The 18,831-nt window shown below is 50.8% G+C and overlaps 1 protein-coding gene across 1 annotated transcript in view; it reads left to right on the forward strand.

The window, feature by feature from the left end:
- The window catches only part of LUC7L (LUC7 like), a 36,741-nt gene that overhangs the window by 7,403 nt on the left and 10,507 nt on the right, over positions 1–18,831 (forward strand). Inside the window, exons 2-4 of the mRNA XM_075317870.1 lie at positions 1,756–1,850; positions 4,058–4,156; positions 6,806–6,916. Of these exons, the coding sequence (XP_075173985.1) occupies positions 1,756–1,850; positions 4,058–4,156; positions 6,806–6,916 (305 nt within the window). The remainder of the gene's footprint in view (positions 1–1,755; positions 1,851–4,057; positions 4,157–6,805; positions 6,917–18,831) is intronic.

Raw genomic sequence — 18,831 nt, forward strand, 5'->3', positions numbered from 1 at the left:
GCCTTCCAGGAGCTGGTAGTGACGCCTACTCGTGGAAATCATGTTACCGTGCCCACATGGACGTGAAAACATGGAAAGAGGGCTGACTAATCTGAGGAACTAACGCCCCTGCGACTAGTCAAGCACCTAATAAGCTTAGGGTTAGCGAGGTTTATAAGTCCGTTTTTTAAACATTCATATTGGTGAATAGCGTCATACAGGGCTGGTTAGGAAGGGAATATGGGCATATAGGTTACAATGCTTCTGGGTTGGAGGCTATAGGGCAGTGATGGCTAACCTGTGGCACTCCAGCTGTTGCAAAACTACAATTCCCATCATGTCTTCACAGCCAAAGCTTTTGCTTTGAATGGCCAGGCATGATGGGAATTGTAGTTTTGCAACAGCTGGAGTGCCACAGGTTCGCCATCACTGCTATAGGGGATCTGATAGGCTGCCTTTAAAAATAGACAAAAACAGTGCAGAACTCTTTGCCAGCTGGATCCATTCTAATGGATGATTACTGGATGTGTGAACTAAGCCTAACACAGCCGAGTGCAATCTGATGTTTATCAGACAACACTCGGGCCAGTGTTATACTATGGGACAGAGCAGATCTGCCATTTCATTTCCATACTGATTCAGTATGGGAAGACAATCACAGCATGCTGCATTTAGCAGCGTATATCGGATCATTCACACCCATACAAGTCTCTGGGTTTAAGTGCAGTCTAATATACACAGAGACAGACAATGGAGAAGATGGAGAAATTAACATCTCCATCTTCTCCGCTCCTGTGCTCCCATTCTCACATGCGAGAGAAGCAGATCAGAGGATTATAACACTTGGTCACGCTCCCAGCAGAGTCTGAGCCGAGTGTCATTACCATATAGCATACGATGCTCTCACATCACAGTCATCGGATGCTATAGGGCAGTGTAACTCCGGCCTCAAGGGTGCGCTCACAGCAGCGTACAGCATCCGATGGGAGAGAATCGGCTGTGATATGCTAATGACACTTGGCTCAGACTCTGCTGTGAGCGTGACCGTGTCATTCACTGTGATCTAATTCTCACTTGTGAAAATCAGTGCACTATGATGCTTCACACACACCCATAGACTGATATGGGGTACGTGTGATGCGAGACTCACTGACAGTTGCAATATGCTGCCATTTTTCCTCAAGTCGAATCAGCACAAGAAAAATAAATCACAGATCTGCTGTGCATCACTGATTAACATTGGTCAAAGTGCAATGGGAGATTTTCTTACATTGCATTCCTCCGTATTATACAGCATTGCGAATATACCCTAAGGGTGCATTCAGACGTCCATATAAATCTGTCCTGCGCTCGGCCCATGATGCACGGACAGGCCGGCTTGTGTCCTGTCTCTAGTGTGACCACTGCATAGAAATGTATGACTCTGTGACGCTTGGGTTGGGAGACACGCCGGCCTGTCCGTGCATTGTGGGCTGAGCACTGACGGATTTAAACGTACATCTTAATGCACCCTTATCCAGATTGTTAGACACAGGAAAAATGAGAACTTCTTCAAAATGAGCAATCCTTTTCCTATGTGCGTTTTCCTCTATAGTGAAGACATTGACCATAGAATGAAGCAATCTGAAGGACTCCTATTTCCCGAGGGTGTGACAATGTCCAGCACCAGGCTGGTTGGGTGCCTCGGGCGGCTGATCTGCTTTGCACTAGTTTCTCTCGCACTTCTTCATTCTGTACAGGTGTACTTTAAGACATTTGCTTCAATTTGTCTTGCAGGTGATGAGACCCGGCAGCGAGTAAAGTTCACAGATGATCGAGTCTGCAAAAGTCATCTCCTGGATTGCTGTCCTCATGATATTCTTGCCGGAACGGTGATTATCAGACTGTGATATTAGTATTGATAGACTCCATTACTGTCCTGCTTGTATTCCACATTCTCATCAGATCGTCCCAGGATTAAAAATGAATTACTGTGACACCCCATGCGAAACAATGATCTTTCACTGAGGTGTAGATTGTACATACTTGTTATGGTCCCGAATGTTCTCAAACCTCGGAGAATAAATCACACACAAGTGGACTCCATTTACTTATTATGTGACTTCTGGGGGTGATTGGTCACACAGGATTTTATTTAGGGCTATTAGATTATAGGGGGATGAATACAAATGCACAACACAATTTTCAGATTTATATAAAAATGTTTAGAAAACAATGTATCATTTCTTTTAAAAGTAAATATTTGCTGTGTTATGTATCTATATCACATAAAATCCCTATAAATTACATTTATGAGTGTAGTGTAGAAACATTCATGGGGTATGAACACTTTTTCAAGACATTGTAGACATTTCTTGTCTGCGAGCCCCACCTGACAATAGCACAACATATTAATAGTCTACTCCCTTGTGATGGTTGAAGATGAGAATGTACCATAGTCATCTACAGCCCAGAACCTCCAGTCACCCTCCTCAATATGTCAGGAGGTCGCCGTTTTCTACACGTGTTTTGGTCACCTGGTTAGGCTGCGTTCTCACTGCGCGTCTGCTCTGCCACAGTATGGCTTCTGTGTGTGAACACCGCATTATACTTTACTAATAATTTCAAATAATGGATGGCTGAAAAAGGCAAAGTGGCTGCTTATGTGCAATTTTTATACAATAATCTCTTAATGGTAAAATTCATTTCGCTGTTTATCTATTGTGTATATGGGCAACTTTAGTGTTGTCTGTGTTAGCAGCGTTAATAGAATCTGTCCGCAGGTTTTTGCTCCCCCATCTGAGAGCCGCATGGTATAGAGGCTGATTCTGGTGATGTCACTTACTTGGCCTTTCTGATTTCACTGATTGTTGGCTTTCTGTTTATGCAGTGTATACGTGTGACCGCCGCTCCGTATACTTCTGTGATTGCTGCAGTTGGCAGTTCTGTCAGTCCCACAGAGGCGACTTAGAGACCCCTTCTTATGATTGGTGGGGGTTCAGTAGTTATACATTTATCTGCTTTTCTGCAGATTGGTGATAGATGTACAGTGGAACCTTGGATTAAGATTAACTTGGTTTGAGAGCATTTTGCAAGACAAGCAAAGCTTTTTACACATTTGTAACTTGGTTTAAGAGCAATGCTTTGCAAGAAGAGCAAATAGTCACCGTGCACACTTCCGGTTCTGCCCTTTCACCACACTCTAACCCGCTCTAAAGGTAACTTTCTGTATATATGTACTGTATACAGTATAGCATTGTACAGTAGATACTATATAGCATGTCCCTCAATTTGCATTTGTGGATACAGTATTGTACTTATTGATAACCAGTGCAGCACATTGCTTATACTGTACCTCCCGCACACCAACCATTTTTATTGTAAGCTAAAGTGCAGCTTAATTTGCTTTGTTTTTTTACTGTTTTGTAAACTATTTTGTATTAGTGTACTGTAATTTTATACGCAAACAGTACATTATTTTCTATTACTGTATTAAGTTTGTATAAATATAGCAATTTTTTTGGGTTATGGAACGAATTGTCTGCATTTCAGTTATTTCCTATGGGAAAATTTGCTTTGCTATAACAAGTAACTTGGTTTAAGAGCGCACTCCCGGAACCAGTTATGCTCATAATCAAAGGTTCCACTGTATTTTGTATTCAGTTGTAATGCTTTTTGGTTCATCACCCTTTTATGTCATTAAAGGGAATCTGTCACCAGGTTTTTGCCAGCTAATCTGAGAGCAGCATAACGTAGGGGAAGAGACCATGATTCCAGTGATGTCACTTACTGGGCTGCTTCATGTAGTTTTGATAAAATCGCTGATTAATCATCAGATTATCATTACAGGAATACTTGGCGTTCTTCCAGGTAGTCCAGCATATTCATGAGCTCTGTATAACTGCTAGATCTGCAGCAGAGAAAAATGATTTTGATAAAAATCACAGCAAACAGCTCAATAAGTGACACATCACTGGTATCGGGGTCCCTGTCTCTTCATTATGCTGCTCTCAGATGGGCGAGCAAAAACCTGGTGACAGATTCCCTTTAACCCAAAGCCTTAAACCTTTTCCTTTCCCATTTTTTTCTCTTCCACCAGAGGATGGATTTGGGTGAGTGCACCAAGATTCATGACTTGGCACTGAGGGCCGATTATGAAATTGCAAGTAAAGAAAAAGATCTGTTCTTTGAGCTTGATGTAAGTTGTTTTTGTTTCTTTCTATGTGTTATACTGAACTGTGTGGATGCCTGTAAAATCTGATATAAAGAAGTGACTAAATGCCTGTCTTCATGTTGATTTCATTTTCACGTAAGTTCCTCTGGGTGACGGGGGGTTTGTGCCATGTGGAAGGAGACTTATAACTGCAGAAATTCTCCCCTTGTTTATCTGTGTGTGTGATTTGGTGAATAGTACTGCTTATAGCCATCCCAAAACTGCGCAAAAGATGTCCCCTTCAGGGCATGTAATCCCCCCCGGGGACGTCAGGAGCAGAGAATAAACAGAGATCAGGGCTGCACTTACAATCCAGTCCTGTACTTATTATTAGTTATGATTGGATTCATGCACTCGTCATTGTGTGATTACCAGTCTGTAGTCACATAATGGGTGATTATTTTTCATTTTCCCAAGTCTCTGTAAATACACAGGGCTCATTTGATGGTTTCAAGCTTGGGCTCGCTGAGGACATCTCCAATGTTGTGCTACCTCCAGCAGAATTTCATACATCTGAATAGTGATTGTGAAACACATGAGTTTGCTGCGGAAAAAGAAAATATTCACATATAAGCCCATTAAAAAAAAAAAAAAGTTATAAAATTAAGTGATTACAATAAGCTTCATTTTCCATATTAGGTTTTTAAAGGGAACCTGTCAGGTGCAGTCCTGGATGCATATTTCTAATCCCTTCCTAACCGTCCCTGTATACACTGGCATAAATAAAGGGATCATTAGAAAAAATATTTCTAAAGATACTTTATGATATGCTAATGAGCGCAGGGACTAGTCACAAGGGCGTCAATTCCTGCACTCATTCTGCCCTCTAAGGCCCAGTGCCCACGCTGTGTAGTTTTGACGCATATTTTCAGAAATCTGCAGCAAAATCTGCATGTCCATTGTGAAGCCAGGAAAGTCTATGAGAATTCAGAAGTGCTTTACCCACGTTTCTTATTTTTCCATTGCGTATTTCGTGCAGATTTGGTGCACAAAAAGAAATCCGCACCAAATACGCAAGGGAAAAATACTCAACGTGGGCACAGCACTTCTGAATTCTCATAGATTTTGCTGGCTTCACAATAGAAATGCAGAATTTCCTGCAGATTTCTGAAAATACGCGTCAAAATGTACGTCAAAATACGCAGCGTGGGCACGGGACCTTAGCATGTTAACACGCAATAGCGAACATGCTATTCAATGCCCGTTGCCTAGTATCATCAGCGGTGACGCGTGTACCTGTGTCCGTTGTTACCGCATCAGATGCCGGGCAGTGTGCGTGATCAGAAGTCACCGCACTTCCGGTCATGCCCACTAAGAAGCTGTAGGCATACTACCATGCTAAGAGGGCTGAATGCACTCTGGAGCTAACGCCTTTGTGACTAGTCCCTGCGCTCATTAGCATATCATAAAAGACTTTTAGAAATACTTTTTCTAATGCTCCCTTTATCTATGCTACTATATAGCCTGGGGCTGTTGGGCAGGGGTTAGCAATATGCACCCAGGACTGCTCGCGATTCTGGGTGCATATTGCACCTCACAGGTTCCCTATAAAATAACCTGTTATTTTGCTATGCTGACACTGGCCACTATTAGGCTGATGTCTTCTGTACTGAACACATTAGTCATTGCCCATCTCATCATTGTCACATGCAGAATTACCAATAATGGTATCGCCTATTTACAGATACCCCAGAATTACCCTCCACAGTGGGCGATGGTCACAGCTCACCTCCTCTCCCTCCCATCACAATGCCCCCTGATGAAAAAGCTTACTTTACAACGCCCATAAAAGTCAATGAACAGCTCCAGGCAAGATTGCTGCTCTTATAATAGAAATATAATACAAGTAATGAAAAATCTACAGTCAGGCCATAAAAACAGCATAGAAAAGACGGGCATCAGGTTTTATTAATGAAAAATAATCTAGGTGACACAAGTCCCTGAAAGTGCATGGTCCCACTAGAATTGATAGAGCTGATGAAATGCTTATCTGTTGACACCGTTCTGAACTGATTGTCAGCGGGTAAGTGCCCCTCTAAGGTAGCGCTAAGGAAGCCCCCCCCCTTTTTTTTTTTTTTGCTGCAAATTGATGTTATTTTGCCAGTGATTTCCTTTAGCTGTGTTGGCGTTATTCTAGCTCACCTTTCAGGCAGGTTCTTTCCTATTGTGCCATGCTTGTGAAAATGTATATTCATGTTATTGTTATAACCCCCTTTTTGTATCATTTTGTACAGTGCTGCAGAAGATGTAATCTGAGCCGTGTGCAGTGTATCCAGCAGCAGGCTGGTTAAGTGTATTTGTCGGGGGATAAAGTGTTGGGGCGGCTTAGATGATAGGAAGAGGCTGTATAGTTTTATATAAAGCAGTTATTTTTTTACACTACCGTACTTTATGTCCTGAGTTCTAGTTCTGTGCACCTTATATATTTCTGTTGATTGCATGGAGTTCTCCTATGACGCTGTACACATGCAGCGGTACTCCTTAGTCCACTACGTGGAGTACATGTAGAAAGCTGGTAGCCCATACAGCCAGGATGTCAGCAATGTGAATACTTGGCAGTCACCGTTCTGCTGTCTGTCTCATGGCTCGCTGGGTAAGCATACGTTTATTTGGTAACTTTATTTGCTATTTTAGGCTATGGATCATTTGGAGACCTTCATTGCCGAATGTGATCGAAGAACTGAGCTCGCCAAGAAGCGTCTTGCTGAAACTCAGGAGGAGATTAGTGCTGAAGTTGCTGTTAAGGTAATGCCATCTAAATTATTGAAGATTAATTATGTTTGCTTAGACCCCATGCTCTGGATACGTAACTGTGTGATGAATCTAATCCGTTTTATCTGTAGAAGTGTTCTGGTGAAAAACACAAGTAACGCAAGGTGCATATTGTTTTCAGCCCATGTTTTTAGCTCCCATCACATACAAATGAGCCTCCCCAGTCTAAGGCCCCTTTCAGATGTCCATGTTTAATCAGGTGCAAGCCACACACATCAGTATGGTCAATACGTGTGTCATGTGTGTGACATCTGTGTTTGAATATGGAGAAATACCGGCGAAAACACGGGTCTTTGAAATAAAAAGATTTCTCTATCGTTTCATTGGGGGACACAGGACCATGGGTTATGCTGCTGTCACTAGGAGGCTGACACTAAGTAAACATAAAAAGTTAGCTCCTCCCTAGCAGTATACACCCCGAGCCGGAGGCGGGCTCAGATCAGTTTTAGCTTAGTGTCGTAGGAGGCTGATGTGGGCCGTCTCGGCCCCCCTCAGCCATTTGTGTTTTTTGCGCTTTTTTCTTTTATTTCGGCGCCGCTCATCGCTCTCATACCTGTCTTCTTTTTCTCTGCAGGGATTCTCTTCACTCATCCTCCGCAGCCCTGTGGGTACCACTCCCCAGGGTCGCAGGGGCTTGAGATTTCGGGCCCTCTCCCCCGTCCATCCCCGTGGTACCACTCCCGGGTTCGCGCGTGTGGGCAGATCCTCGTGGGCACCCCTGATTCGCCCTGCGGTATCACCCCAAAGGGCGTACAGGGGAGTACAGCAGGGATGGGACCTCCGCAGCGCGTGTGTAATCGATGGGGCCCTGTCACGCTGCCTTCACTTGCAGGGGGGGCTGCTTCCCCCATCATGATGTCCACTTCCCTGCCTCAGCACGCTCTCCCCCGAAGTCCTCAGTCTTCCTGGTTGAGGGCACTGTGCACAGGCAGGGGCAGGGCGCCCTGCCTGCACCGCATCCGTCGCTGGGCCGGCGCCGCCGAGAACAGGTAGGACCGATCCTCTCCTTCACTTTTCCCCCGGCCCGCTCCAAAATTTAGGCCCCGGTCTCGGCCTAGTCGCTCTGCGTCCTAGCCACGTCCCCGCTGCAGCGCTATTGGCCGCCGGTCGTCTGGCCCAGTCTCCTCCCACCGCTCAGCCTCCTGGCTTATGGTGGGGGCTGTGGATCCTCCGGTTTTTCGCGCCGGAATCCTGCTCCTCCCCCAGCCTCCTCCAGCGTCTTCTCGCCATTTTAGCCTGTGTCTGGTTCCCTGAGGCTGCAGCGCGCCGGCGTTCTCTCTCTCTCTGGCCAGCTCACTCCTGGACTCCCTCTTTTGGACTGGTGGGCAGCACGCAGGACCTGGGTAAGCTCTGCTCCTAAGGAGTAGCCCTCACTAGGTAGCGTTCTGAGTTTAGGGACGAGTTAACCCTCTCCTGTCTCCTTCCTAGCAGCCACCAGGGAGAGTACTTGTTTCACCATGCCTAATGCTAAGTCCACCCGACCCAAGCAGGCCCCCTTTGCCTTATTTTTTGCATGCTCCTCCTGCAAGACCAAATTTTCCCAGGGCCAGGACGCCCCACTATGCTCCGTCTGTTCTACAGACGCGCAGGACTCCGCGGCCGACGCTTCTGATAACGCAGACGCCACAGCGCCAGATGCTACAGGGCCCTGCATCCCGCCCCCGCCCCGACTGGCTAGCGTCCCTGTCCCAGTCCGTAGATTCCCTCTCTGAGGCTTCTCGGACCATCGCGCAAGCACTGCGCCTGCTGCCGTCGCTCGCCCAGATTCCCGCAGACCCGACGTAATCTCCTCCGGAGCAGGTGAGCCCCGTCGCAGGGACCTCCTCTGCTGCTCAGAAGCGGACCCGCCAGGTCTCGTCTTCAGCCTCTTCCCAGGTTTCACCTTCATCCCCAGGTCCAGACCATCATTCCTCCAGGGAGTCTTCTGACCGCTCCGATGATGATTCCGATGCAGCACCCCTGCTGGACTCAGAGCAGGCGGCTGATATTCGGCGCATGGTGAATAGCCTGATAGAAGCAGTAAACCAGACCCTAAAGGTACAGGTGGAACCCGTCTCAACCCAGAGCACCCAGGTCTCGTTTAAGCGGATGAAGCGGGCCCAGAGCGCGTTCAGCGGACATCCAGAATTCGCTGAGTTACTGCGCAGCCACAGGCAACAGCCGGACAAGGTATTTACCAGCGGTAAGTCCATTGATTTGCATTATCCCTTTCCTGAGGGTCTTCGAAAGGATTGGGCAGGCTCCCCTGTGGTCGACCCCCCCCCCCAAATCTCCCGCCTGTCTTCTCACACAGTCCTTCCACTCACTAACGGTACGTCTCTCAAGGACCCCACGGACCGTACTATTGACAGGTTGGCCCGTTCCGCCTTCGAGGCAGCGGGCACATCCCTCTCACCGGCCTTTGCCTCAGTTTGGGTTGCGAAGGCTCTGATGTCCTGGGCGGACACGCTACGTTGCGGTCTCCGCGCCATTCCTGCGAATCCGGACCTGGTCCTCATCGCCTCGCAGATTTCCCTCGCGGGTGAGTACCTGCTCAATGCAGCCCTGGCGTCTGCAAATTGCGCGGCCCAGGCCGTCAGCAACAATGTGGCCATCCGTCGAGCCCTCTGGCTGCGGTCCTGGAACGCGGATGCGGCCTCTAAGAAGTCACTGACTTCCCTGCCCTTCCTAGGGGAACGTCTTTTCGGAGATAAGCTGGACCAGTTGATCTCCGATGCAACGGGAGGAAAGAGTACATCTCTCCCCCAATTGCGCCCCAAGCGCTTCCAGAATCGGCGCCCCACCGCTCGTTTCCGGCCCTTTCGCAGCTTCAACTCCACTCCCCAGCCGCGAAAAAGCCGCTCTCCTCCGAGAGACAGGAGGACCCCGTCATTCAAGACCAATCCCGCCTGGCGTTCACGTCCCCGCCAGTCCACGAAATCCTCTTCTGGTTACCGCCGCCGTTCCTCAAAGTGACTCGCGGTCGGCGCGCAACAGCGCCAGACTCGTGGGAGGGAGTCTGTCTCGTTTCCAGCATGTGTGGATCCCCCTGACCGCCGATGCCTGGGTCAGAGAGATCATCACATCAGGCTACAAAATAGAATTCGAGTCAAAGCCACCGAGACGTTTTTTCCTATCTCGCCCTCCCGAGTCTCCCGCGCGGGCTTTCACTCCATAGACTCCCTCCTCCGAGCCGGAGTCGTGGTAACAGTCCCTCCCGCAGAACGTTTCAAGGGGTGCTATTCCAACCTTTTCGTGGTCCCCAAGAAGGACGGCTCTGTCCGCCCCGTCCTCGACCTAAAGCTTCTGAACAGGTCGGTGAGGCCTCGGCCGTTTCGAATGGAGTCACTCCGGTCCGTGATCGCATCCATGGAGGTCGGCGAATTCCTGGCATCGCTGGATATTCAAGACGCCTATCTTCACGTCTCTATAGCCACCTCTCACCAACAGTTCCTCCGCTTTGCGATAGCGGAAGATCACTTCCAGTTCACGGCTCTTCCTTTCGGCCTCGCATCCGCCCCCAGGGTCTTTACGAAGATCATGGCGGCTGCCATGTCCGTCCTACAATCCAGGGGTGTTATGGTCATCCCGTACTTGGACGATATGTTGATAAAAGGTTCTTCTTTCAAGGACTGTCGTCTTGGGGTTCAGGTCACGATCGACACCCTTTCACGGTTAGGGGGTGGCTGATCAATTGGAAGAAGTCCTCTCTGACCCCGGCCCGTCGGATCACCTTTTTAGGCATGGTATTCGATACCACCCAAGGGCGACTTTTCCTCACACAGGAGAAGATGTCCTCCCTGCAACGAGGCCTCCGCGCTCTCCGGCGTCAGCGCCAAGTTTCCATCAGGTTCGGCATGCGAGTCCTCGGTCGTATGGTGGCGGCGATGGAAGCGGTACCCTTTGCACAGTTCCACCTCCGGCCCCTCCAGCTAGCCTTGTTGAAGAAGTGGGACAGATCTCCCTTTTCTCTGGACCGCAGGTTTCATCTTTCGCCGGAGACCCGCCACTCACTCCGTTGGTGGATCAATCAACGCAACCTTGCGTCAGGAAGGTCATTCCTCCCGCTCCACTGGAAGATAGTGACCACCGACGCCAGTCTTCAGGGCTGGGGGGCAGTGTTTCGGCATCACACAGCGCAAGGCCGATGGACACCGCGGGAGAGTTGTCTCCCGATCAACATTCTGGAGATAAGAGCCATCCGGCTAGCCTTGCAGCAGTTTTGGCACCTAGTACAGGGTTGCCCGGTCAGGATCCAGTCAGACAATGCGACGGCGGTGGCGTACATCAACCACCAAGGAGGCACAAGAAGTGTCGGGGCGATGCGAGAAGTCAGGAAGATTTTGCACTGGGCCGAGTGTCATCACTCCCTGATCTCAGCGGTTCACATCCCAGGCGTGGACAATTGGGCGGCGGACTTCCTCAGCAGGGAAGGCCTCGCCTCCGGCGAATGGTCCCTCAACCGGGAAGTCTTCAACCAGATCTGCGACAGATGGGGAGTTCCGGATGTGGACCTAATGGCCTCCCGGTTCAACTGTCAGGTTCCGCAATTTGTAGCGCGGTGCCGCGACCGCTTGGCTTTAGGAGTCGACGCCCTCACCCTGTCGTGGAGCCAGTTCAGTCTCCCGTACATCTTCCCTCCGCTCCCTCTGATCCCGAGGGTACTCAAGAAGATCAAGGCAGAAGGACTACCAGTCATCCTGGTGGCCCAGGCGAGCATGGTTCGCGGAACTTACTCAGCTCCTCGCAGACGCTCCGTGGCGCCTTCCAGACCGTCCAGATCTCCTACAGCAGGGACCTCTTTTCCATCAGAACTCAAAGGTCCTAAATTTGACGGCCTGGCCATTGAATCCTGGGTTCTAGCTCAGGCTGGTTTTTCTTCAAGAGTGATACAGACAATGATTAGAGCCAGGAAGCCATCTTCATCAAGAATATACTACCGCACGTGGAAGGTCTTCAGGTGGTGTGAAGAGCACAGCATTTCTTCTCCTCTCACCTTCTCCCTTCCTTCCCTGTTGGCATTCTTGCAGTCGGGCCTCGATGCGGGTCTCTCGCTCGCCACACTAAAGGGCCAGGTATCGGCTTTGTCTATCCTGTTTCAGAAGCCACTGGCTTCTGGCCCACAGGTTAAGACCTTCATCCATGGAGTTGCCCACCTGGCCCCGCCGTATAGTCGGCCTCTAGAACCGTGGGACCTTAATCCAGTCCTAGGGTCACTTCAGGGTCCCCCCTTCGAGCCCTTGCGGGATTCTTCCCTTTCTCACCTGTCTTGGAAGGTGGTGTTCCTCGTTGCCATCACTTCTATTCGAAGGACGTCCGAGCTGGCAGCTCTCTTGTCGTGCTCCCTTTTTGATTTTTCACCAGGACAAAGCGGTTCTCCTGCCAGATCCCGCCTTTCTCCCAAAGGTGGTCTCCCCGTTCCATCTTAACGAAGAAATTGTTCTTCCGTCCTTCTGTCCTGGCCCCTCTCACAGCTTGGAGAGGTCCTTGCACACCCTGGACCTGGTGCGCGCCCTTAGAATTTATGTCTCCAGAACCGCGCCGTTCCGTAAGTCGGATGGTCTGTTTGTCCTTACTTCTGGTCCCAAGAGGGGTGAATCGGCATCCAAAGCCACAATTGCCAGATGGATCCGTTCCGCCATATCAGAGGCCTATCGGATTCGGGACAAGTCTCCGCCGCGGGGGGTAAAGGCGCACTCTACCCGAGCAGTGGGAGCCTCTTGGGCGATTAGGCATCAGGCGTCGGCCGACCAGGTCTGCAAGGTCGCCACCTGGTCTAGCCTGCATACCTTTACTAGGTTCTACCATGTTCACACCCAAGCATCGGCAGATGCTAGTTTTGGGAGAAAGGTCTTGCAGGCAGCAGTTGCACACCTGTAATAGGGTGACAGCATTCAATTATAGTACAAGCCCGCCGAGGGAGGTTGTTGTTTTCTTCCTATCTGCGGGCTTCTGTATTCCCACCCAAGGGCTGCTTTTGGACGTCCCATGGTCCTGTGTCCCCCCAATGAAACGATAGAGAAAGTAGGATTTTTGTGTACTCACCGTAAAATCTTTCTCTGAGTCTTCATTGGGGGACACAGCACCCACCCTGCTTGGGTTTTTGGTTGTTGAATTGCATTTGCATGCTATTTTCAGCGGTCTTATGTTCATAGACCTCTTGTTCGCACGGCTGCATTATTTTAGTTATAACTTGTTTTATGTATGGTGATTCTGGTACTCCTCCTACTGCTTGTGCACCAAACTGATCTGAGCCCGCCTCCGGCTCGGGGTGTATACTGCTAGGGAGGAGCTAACTTTTTATGTTTACTTAGTGTCAGCCTCCTAGTGACAGCAGCATAACCCATGGTCCTGTGTCCCCCAATGAAGACTCAGAGAAAGAGATTTCTTTGTCGCTCCATTGGGAGACCCAGACAATTGGGTGTATAGCTTCTGCCTCCGGAGGCCACACAAAGTATTACACTTTAAAAAGTGTAACCCCTCCCCTCTGCCTATACACCCTCCCGTGCCTCACGGGCTCCTCAGTTTTGTGCTTTGTGTTGAAGGAGGCACACATTCACTCGAGCTCCCATTTTAGTCAGCAGCAGCTGCTGATTATATCGGATGTAAGAAAAGAGGGCCCCAGGGCTCCCGGCATGCTCCCTTCTCACCCCACTAAGTCGGCGGTGCTGTTAAGGTTGAGGTACCCATTGCGGGTACAAAGGCTGGAGCCACATGCCGTTTTCCTTCCCCATCCCTTAGAGGCTCTGGGAGAAGTGGGATCCTAACCGGTCATCCATCCACTGGGACCGGGCTCCCTCCGCAGCCCCTGTGGGAATCTGACTGACAGGAGACTTGGTATCATCAGCGACAGGGCCCTGCATCTAAAGGTACTCTGTGTCCCCTTGGGGACGGTGCATGGAGCGCTTGGTCTCAGACGCTGCAGCGGCTGCTGTATTTTTATGACGACCGGGACTACCGCGCCGACCGCGCCTGTTTGCCGGCCGCGGTATTAAATTTAGTCCCCGGCTTCATGCGGCCTAGTGCCATTACTCCCGCCCCCGGGCCTGCCAGTCAGGGGTAAGGGCGGGACGGTCGGCCTGACGTCGACAGTGAGGGCTGGAGCACACTTTAGGTGTCCTCCTCCCCCCTCACTAATCACTGTGGGGCACCAGATTCCCGCACTTTTAGTCGCCGCCCACGGCTCCCTCCTCCCCTGAGAACGCCGGCAGCCATGTTTTAAACACATTCTGCCGGTGGAGGACTTCTGGCTGCATCTCTGGGAGGCCCAAGGCAGGGAATCTGGTGGACACACACCGCTTTGGGCGGTCGGTAAGCCACACCGGTCACCCGGTGCTGGTCCCCCTAGGGTGCCGAAGTGTGTGTGTGTATATATATGTATGTATGTATATATATATATATATATATATATATATATATATATATATATATATATATATATATATATATATATATATATTACACATTTTCTCTGTTCGGCCGCATTGTTTTGCTTTTGGCTATATACCCTCAGTGATCACCCTCCTAGGAGACAACAGCATGTCGTTCACAAGGAGCAAGGGTGCCAAGACACAGGGTTATTTTGCAACCTGTACCTCTTGTGCGGCTATGCTACCTGCAGGTTCCACCTACCCTCACTGTGAGCAATGCTCGGGCCCTGTGGCACTCGCTCAGCCGGAGCCTCGGGCACTGGGGGGACCCTCGGCCCAGGTAGAACCGCCGGCTTCCCCTGTCCAGGTGGCTGGGACAGAGTTTGCAGTTTTAGCTGAGAAACTCTGAGTCACTTTCACAATCCATGGCTCAGTCTATGGACAAATGGTCTGCTAAGATACTAGAAGCCTTGCAGTCCAGACCGGCCCTTACACAGGCCCCGGGCACTGCGGGATCATCGCCCCCAGGCCCCTCTCGGTCTGCGCCGCAGCGTGCTCCCGGGGTGGCCCCTAGGTATCACGTGGAGGACTCCGGCACGGACCGCAGTCCCAGACCGGCTAAGTGGGCTCGCTGGGAATCTTCCCCGACTTCATCACGCTGTTCGGGGTCTCAGCTTGAGGACTCTCTGGAGGATGAAGCGGAGGTCGCAGCCCAGGGCTCTGACCCTGACGTTGCTCTCAATCTTGATACACCTGAAGGGGACGCCATAGTAAATGACCTTATAGCGTCCATCAACCAGGTGCTAGATCTTTCTCCCCCAACTCCACCTGTAGAGGAGTCGGCTTCACAGCAGGAGAAACACCAGTTTAGGTTTCCCAAACGTACACGGAGTGCTTTTTTCGATCACTCTAACTTCAGAGATGCTGTCCAGAAGCACAGAGCTTTTCCGGACAAGCGCTTTACTAAGCGCCTTAATGACACACGTTACCCCTTCCCCTCTGACGTAGTTAAGGGTTGGGCTCAATGTCCCAAGGTGGATCCTCCAGTCTCTAGACTGGCAGCTAGATCCGTAGTATCAGTGGCTGACGGTTCATCGCTCAAGGATGCCACTGACAGGCAGATAGAGCTCCTAATGAAATCCATCTATGAAGCCACAGGCGCGTCTTTTGCCCCGGCCTTTGCAGCCGTGTGGGCACTCCAAGCTATCTCAGCTTGTCTGTCTGAGATTAATGCGGTCACACGTACCTCTGCTCCGCAAGTAGCGTCTTTGACTTCTCAGGCGTCGGTATTTTCATCCTACGCCATGAATGCTGTCCTGGACTCTGCTAGCCGTACAGCGGTAGCATCCGCCAATTCGGTGGCAGTCCGCAGGGCCATGTGGCTACGCGAATGGAAGGCAGACTCTGCTTCCAAGAAGTTCTTAACCGGTTTGCCATTTTCTGGCGACCGTTTGTTTGGCGAGCGATTGGATGAAATTATTAAGCAATCCAAGGGAAAGGACTCGTCCTTACCCCAGTCCAAACCAAACAGACCTCAGCAACGGAAAATTCAAGCGAGGTTTCGGTCCTTTCGGCCCTCAGCCAGATCCCAATCCTCCTCGTCCACCAGGCCACAGAAGAGCCAGAGGAACTCTTCTGCATGGCGGTCTAAGTCACGTCCTCCAAAGACCGCCGGAGGCACCATCTCCAAGGCGGCCTCCTCATGACTTTCGGCCTCCCCAAACCGCATCCTTGGTCGGTGGCAGGCTCTCCCGCTTTGGCGACGCCTGGTGGCCACATGTCCAAGACCGATGGGTGAGATACATTCTGTCTCACGGTTACAGGATAGAGTTCAGCTCTCGTCCTCCGACTCGTTTCTTCAGAACATCTCCGCCCCCGAGCGAACCGATGCACTTCTTCAGGCGGTGAACACTCTGAAAACAGAAGGGGTGGTGATCCCCGTTCCCCTTCAGGAACGAGGTCGCGGTTTTTACTCCGACTTGTTCGTGGTGCCAAAAAAGGACGGATCATTCCGTCCCGTTTTGGACCTCAAACTGCTCAACAGACATGTGAGAACCAGACGGTTTCGCATGGAATCTCTCCGCTCTGTCATCGCTTCGATGTCCCAAGGAGACTTCCTAGCATCAATCGACATCAGGGATGCTTATCTCCATGTGCCGATCGCACCAGAGCATCAACGTTTCCTTTGCGCAGTTTTCATCTGCATCCACTCCAATGTGACATTCTCCGCAAATGGGACAGGAGGTCGACGTCCCTAGACAGGAACGTCTCTCTTTTTCTGGCAGCCAAAACCTCTCTTCAGTGGTGGCTTCTTCCCACCTCTCTGTCGAAGGGAAAATCCTTCCTGCCCCCATCCTGGGCTGTGGTCACGACGGACGCGAGTCTGTCAGGGTGGGGAGCGGTTATTTCTCCACCACAGGGCTCAGGGAACCTGGACTCCGACAGAGTCCTCCCTTCAGATCAATGTTCTGGAGATAAGGGCAGTGTATCTAGCCCTAAAGGCGTTCCATCGGTGGCTGGAGGGCAGGCAGATCCGCATACAGTCGGACAACGCCTCGGCGGTCGCGTACATCAACCACCAGGGCGGCGCGCGCAGCCGTCAAGCCTTCCAAGAAGTTCGGTGGATTCTGCTGTGGGCGGAGACCACAGCCTCCACCATCTCTGCAGTTCACATCCCGGGCGTAGAAAACTGGGAAGCAGACTTCTCAGTCGCCAGGGCATGGACGCAGGGGAATGGTCTCTTCACCCGGACGTGTTTCAAGAGATCTGTTGCCGCTGGGGAACGCCGGATGTCGATCTCATGGCGTCTCGGCACAACAACAAAGTCCCAGCATTCATGGCACGGTCTCAGGATCACAGAGCTCTGGCGGCGGACGCATTAGTTCAGGATTGGTCGCAGTTTCGACTGCCTTATGTATTTCCTCCTCTGGCAATGCTGCCCAGAGTGTTACGCAAGATCAGGTCCGACTGCCGCCGCGCCATCCTCGTCGCTCCAGACTGGCCGAGGAGGTCGTGGTACCCGGATCTGTGGCTCCTCACGGTGGGTCAACCGTGGGCACTCCCAGACCGACCAGACTTGCTGTCTCAAGGGCCATTTTTCCATCTGAATTCTGCGGCCCTCAACCTGACTGTGTGGCCATTGAGTCCTGGCTCCTAGCGTCCTCAGGGTTATCTCAAGATGTCATTGCCACTATGAGACAGGCCAGGAAACCAACGTCCGCCAAGATCTATCACAGGGCTTGGAGGATCTTCTTATCCTGGTGCTCTGATAAGGGTTTTACCCCCTGGCCGTTTGCCTTACCCATTTTTCTTTCCTTCCTTCAATCCGCAATGGACAAGGGTTTGTCTCTCGGCTCCCTCAAGGGACAAGTATCGGCGCTTTCCGTGTTTTTTCAAAAGCGTCTGGCCAGGCTTCCGCACGTTCCTGCAGGGAGTTTGCCACATAGTCCCACCTTACAAGCGACCGCTGGAACCCTGGGATCTTAACAGGGTTCTAAGGGCTCTTCAGAAACCACCTTTCGAGCCGCTGCGGGATGTCTCTCTATCGCGTCTTTCGCAGAAGGTGGCGTTTCTAGTGGCAGTTACATCGCTCCGTAGAGTGTCGGAGCTTGCAGTGCTGTCATGCAAAGCCCCCTTCCTGGTTTTTCACCAGGATAAGGTGGTTCTGCGTCCGGTCCCGGAATTCCTCCCTAAGGTGGTATCCCCTTTTCATCTCAATCAGGATATCTCCTTACCTTCATTTTGCCCTCATCCAGTTCACCAATGTGAAAAGGATTTGCACTTGCTAGATCTAGTGAGAGCACTCCGGATCTACGTGTCTCGCACGGCGCCACTGCGCCGTTCTGATGCGCTCTTTGTCCTTGTCGCTGGCCAGCGTAAGGAGTCGCAGGCTTCCAGGTCAACCTTGGCTCGGTGGATCAAGGAACCGATTTTAGAAGCCTACCGTTCTTCTGGGCTTCCGATTCCTTCAGGGCTGAAAGCCCATTCTACCAGAGCCGTGGGTGCGTCCTGGGCATTGCGGCACCGGGCTACGGCTCAGCAGGTGTGTCAGGCGGCTACCTGGTCTAGTCTGCACACTTTCACAAAACACTATCAGGTGCATACCTATGCTTCGGCAGATGCCAGTCTAGGTAGGCGAGTCCTTCAGGCGGCGGTTGCCCACCTGTAAGAGGGGGCCGTTTTCGGCTCTTTTTATCGGGGTATTCTTTTACCCACCCAGGGACTGCTTTTGGACGTCCCAATTGTCTGGGTCTCCCAATGGAGCGACAAAGAAGGGAATTTTGTTTACTTACCGTAAATTCCTTTTCTTCTAGCTCCTATTGGGAGACCCAGCACCCGCCCCTGTTCCCTTCGGGCTGTTTGTTCTTTTGTGTACACATGTTGTTCATGTTGAATCGTTTCTTTTGGTTCATGGTTTCAGTTCTCCGAACATCCTTCGGATTGAATTTACCTTAGACCATTTATAAGTTTCCTCCTTCCTGCTTTTGCACCAAAACTGAGGAGCCCGTGAGGCACGGGAGGGTGTATAGGCAGAGGGGA

This window comes from Anomaloglossus baeobatrachus, chromosome 7 (assembly GCF_048569485.1).
Source record: "Anomaloglossus baeobatrachus isolate aAnoBae1 chromosome 7, aAnoBae1.hap1, whole genome shotgun sequence".
In the NCBI taxonomy this organism is placed as follows: domain Eukaryota; kingdom Metazoa; phylum Chordata; class Amphibia; order Anura; family Aromobatidae; genus Anomaloglossus; species Anomaloglossus baeobatrachus.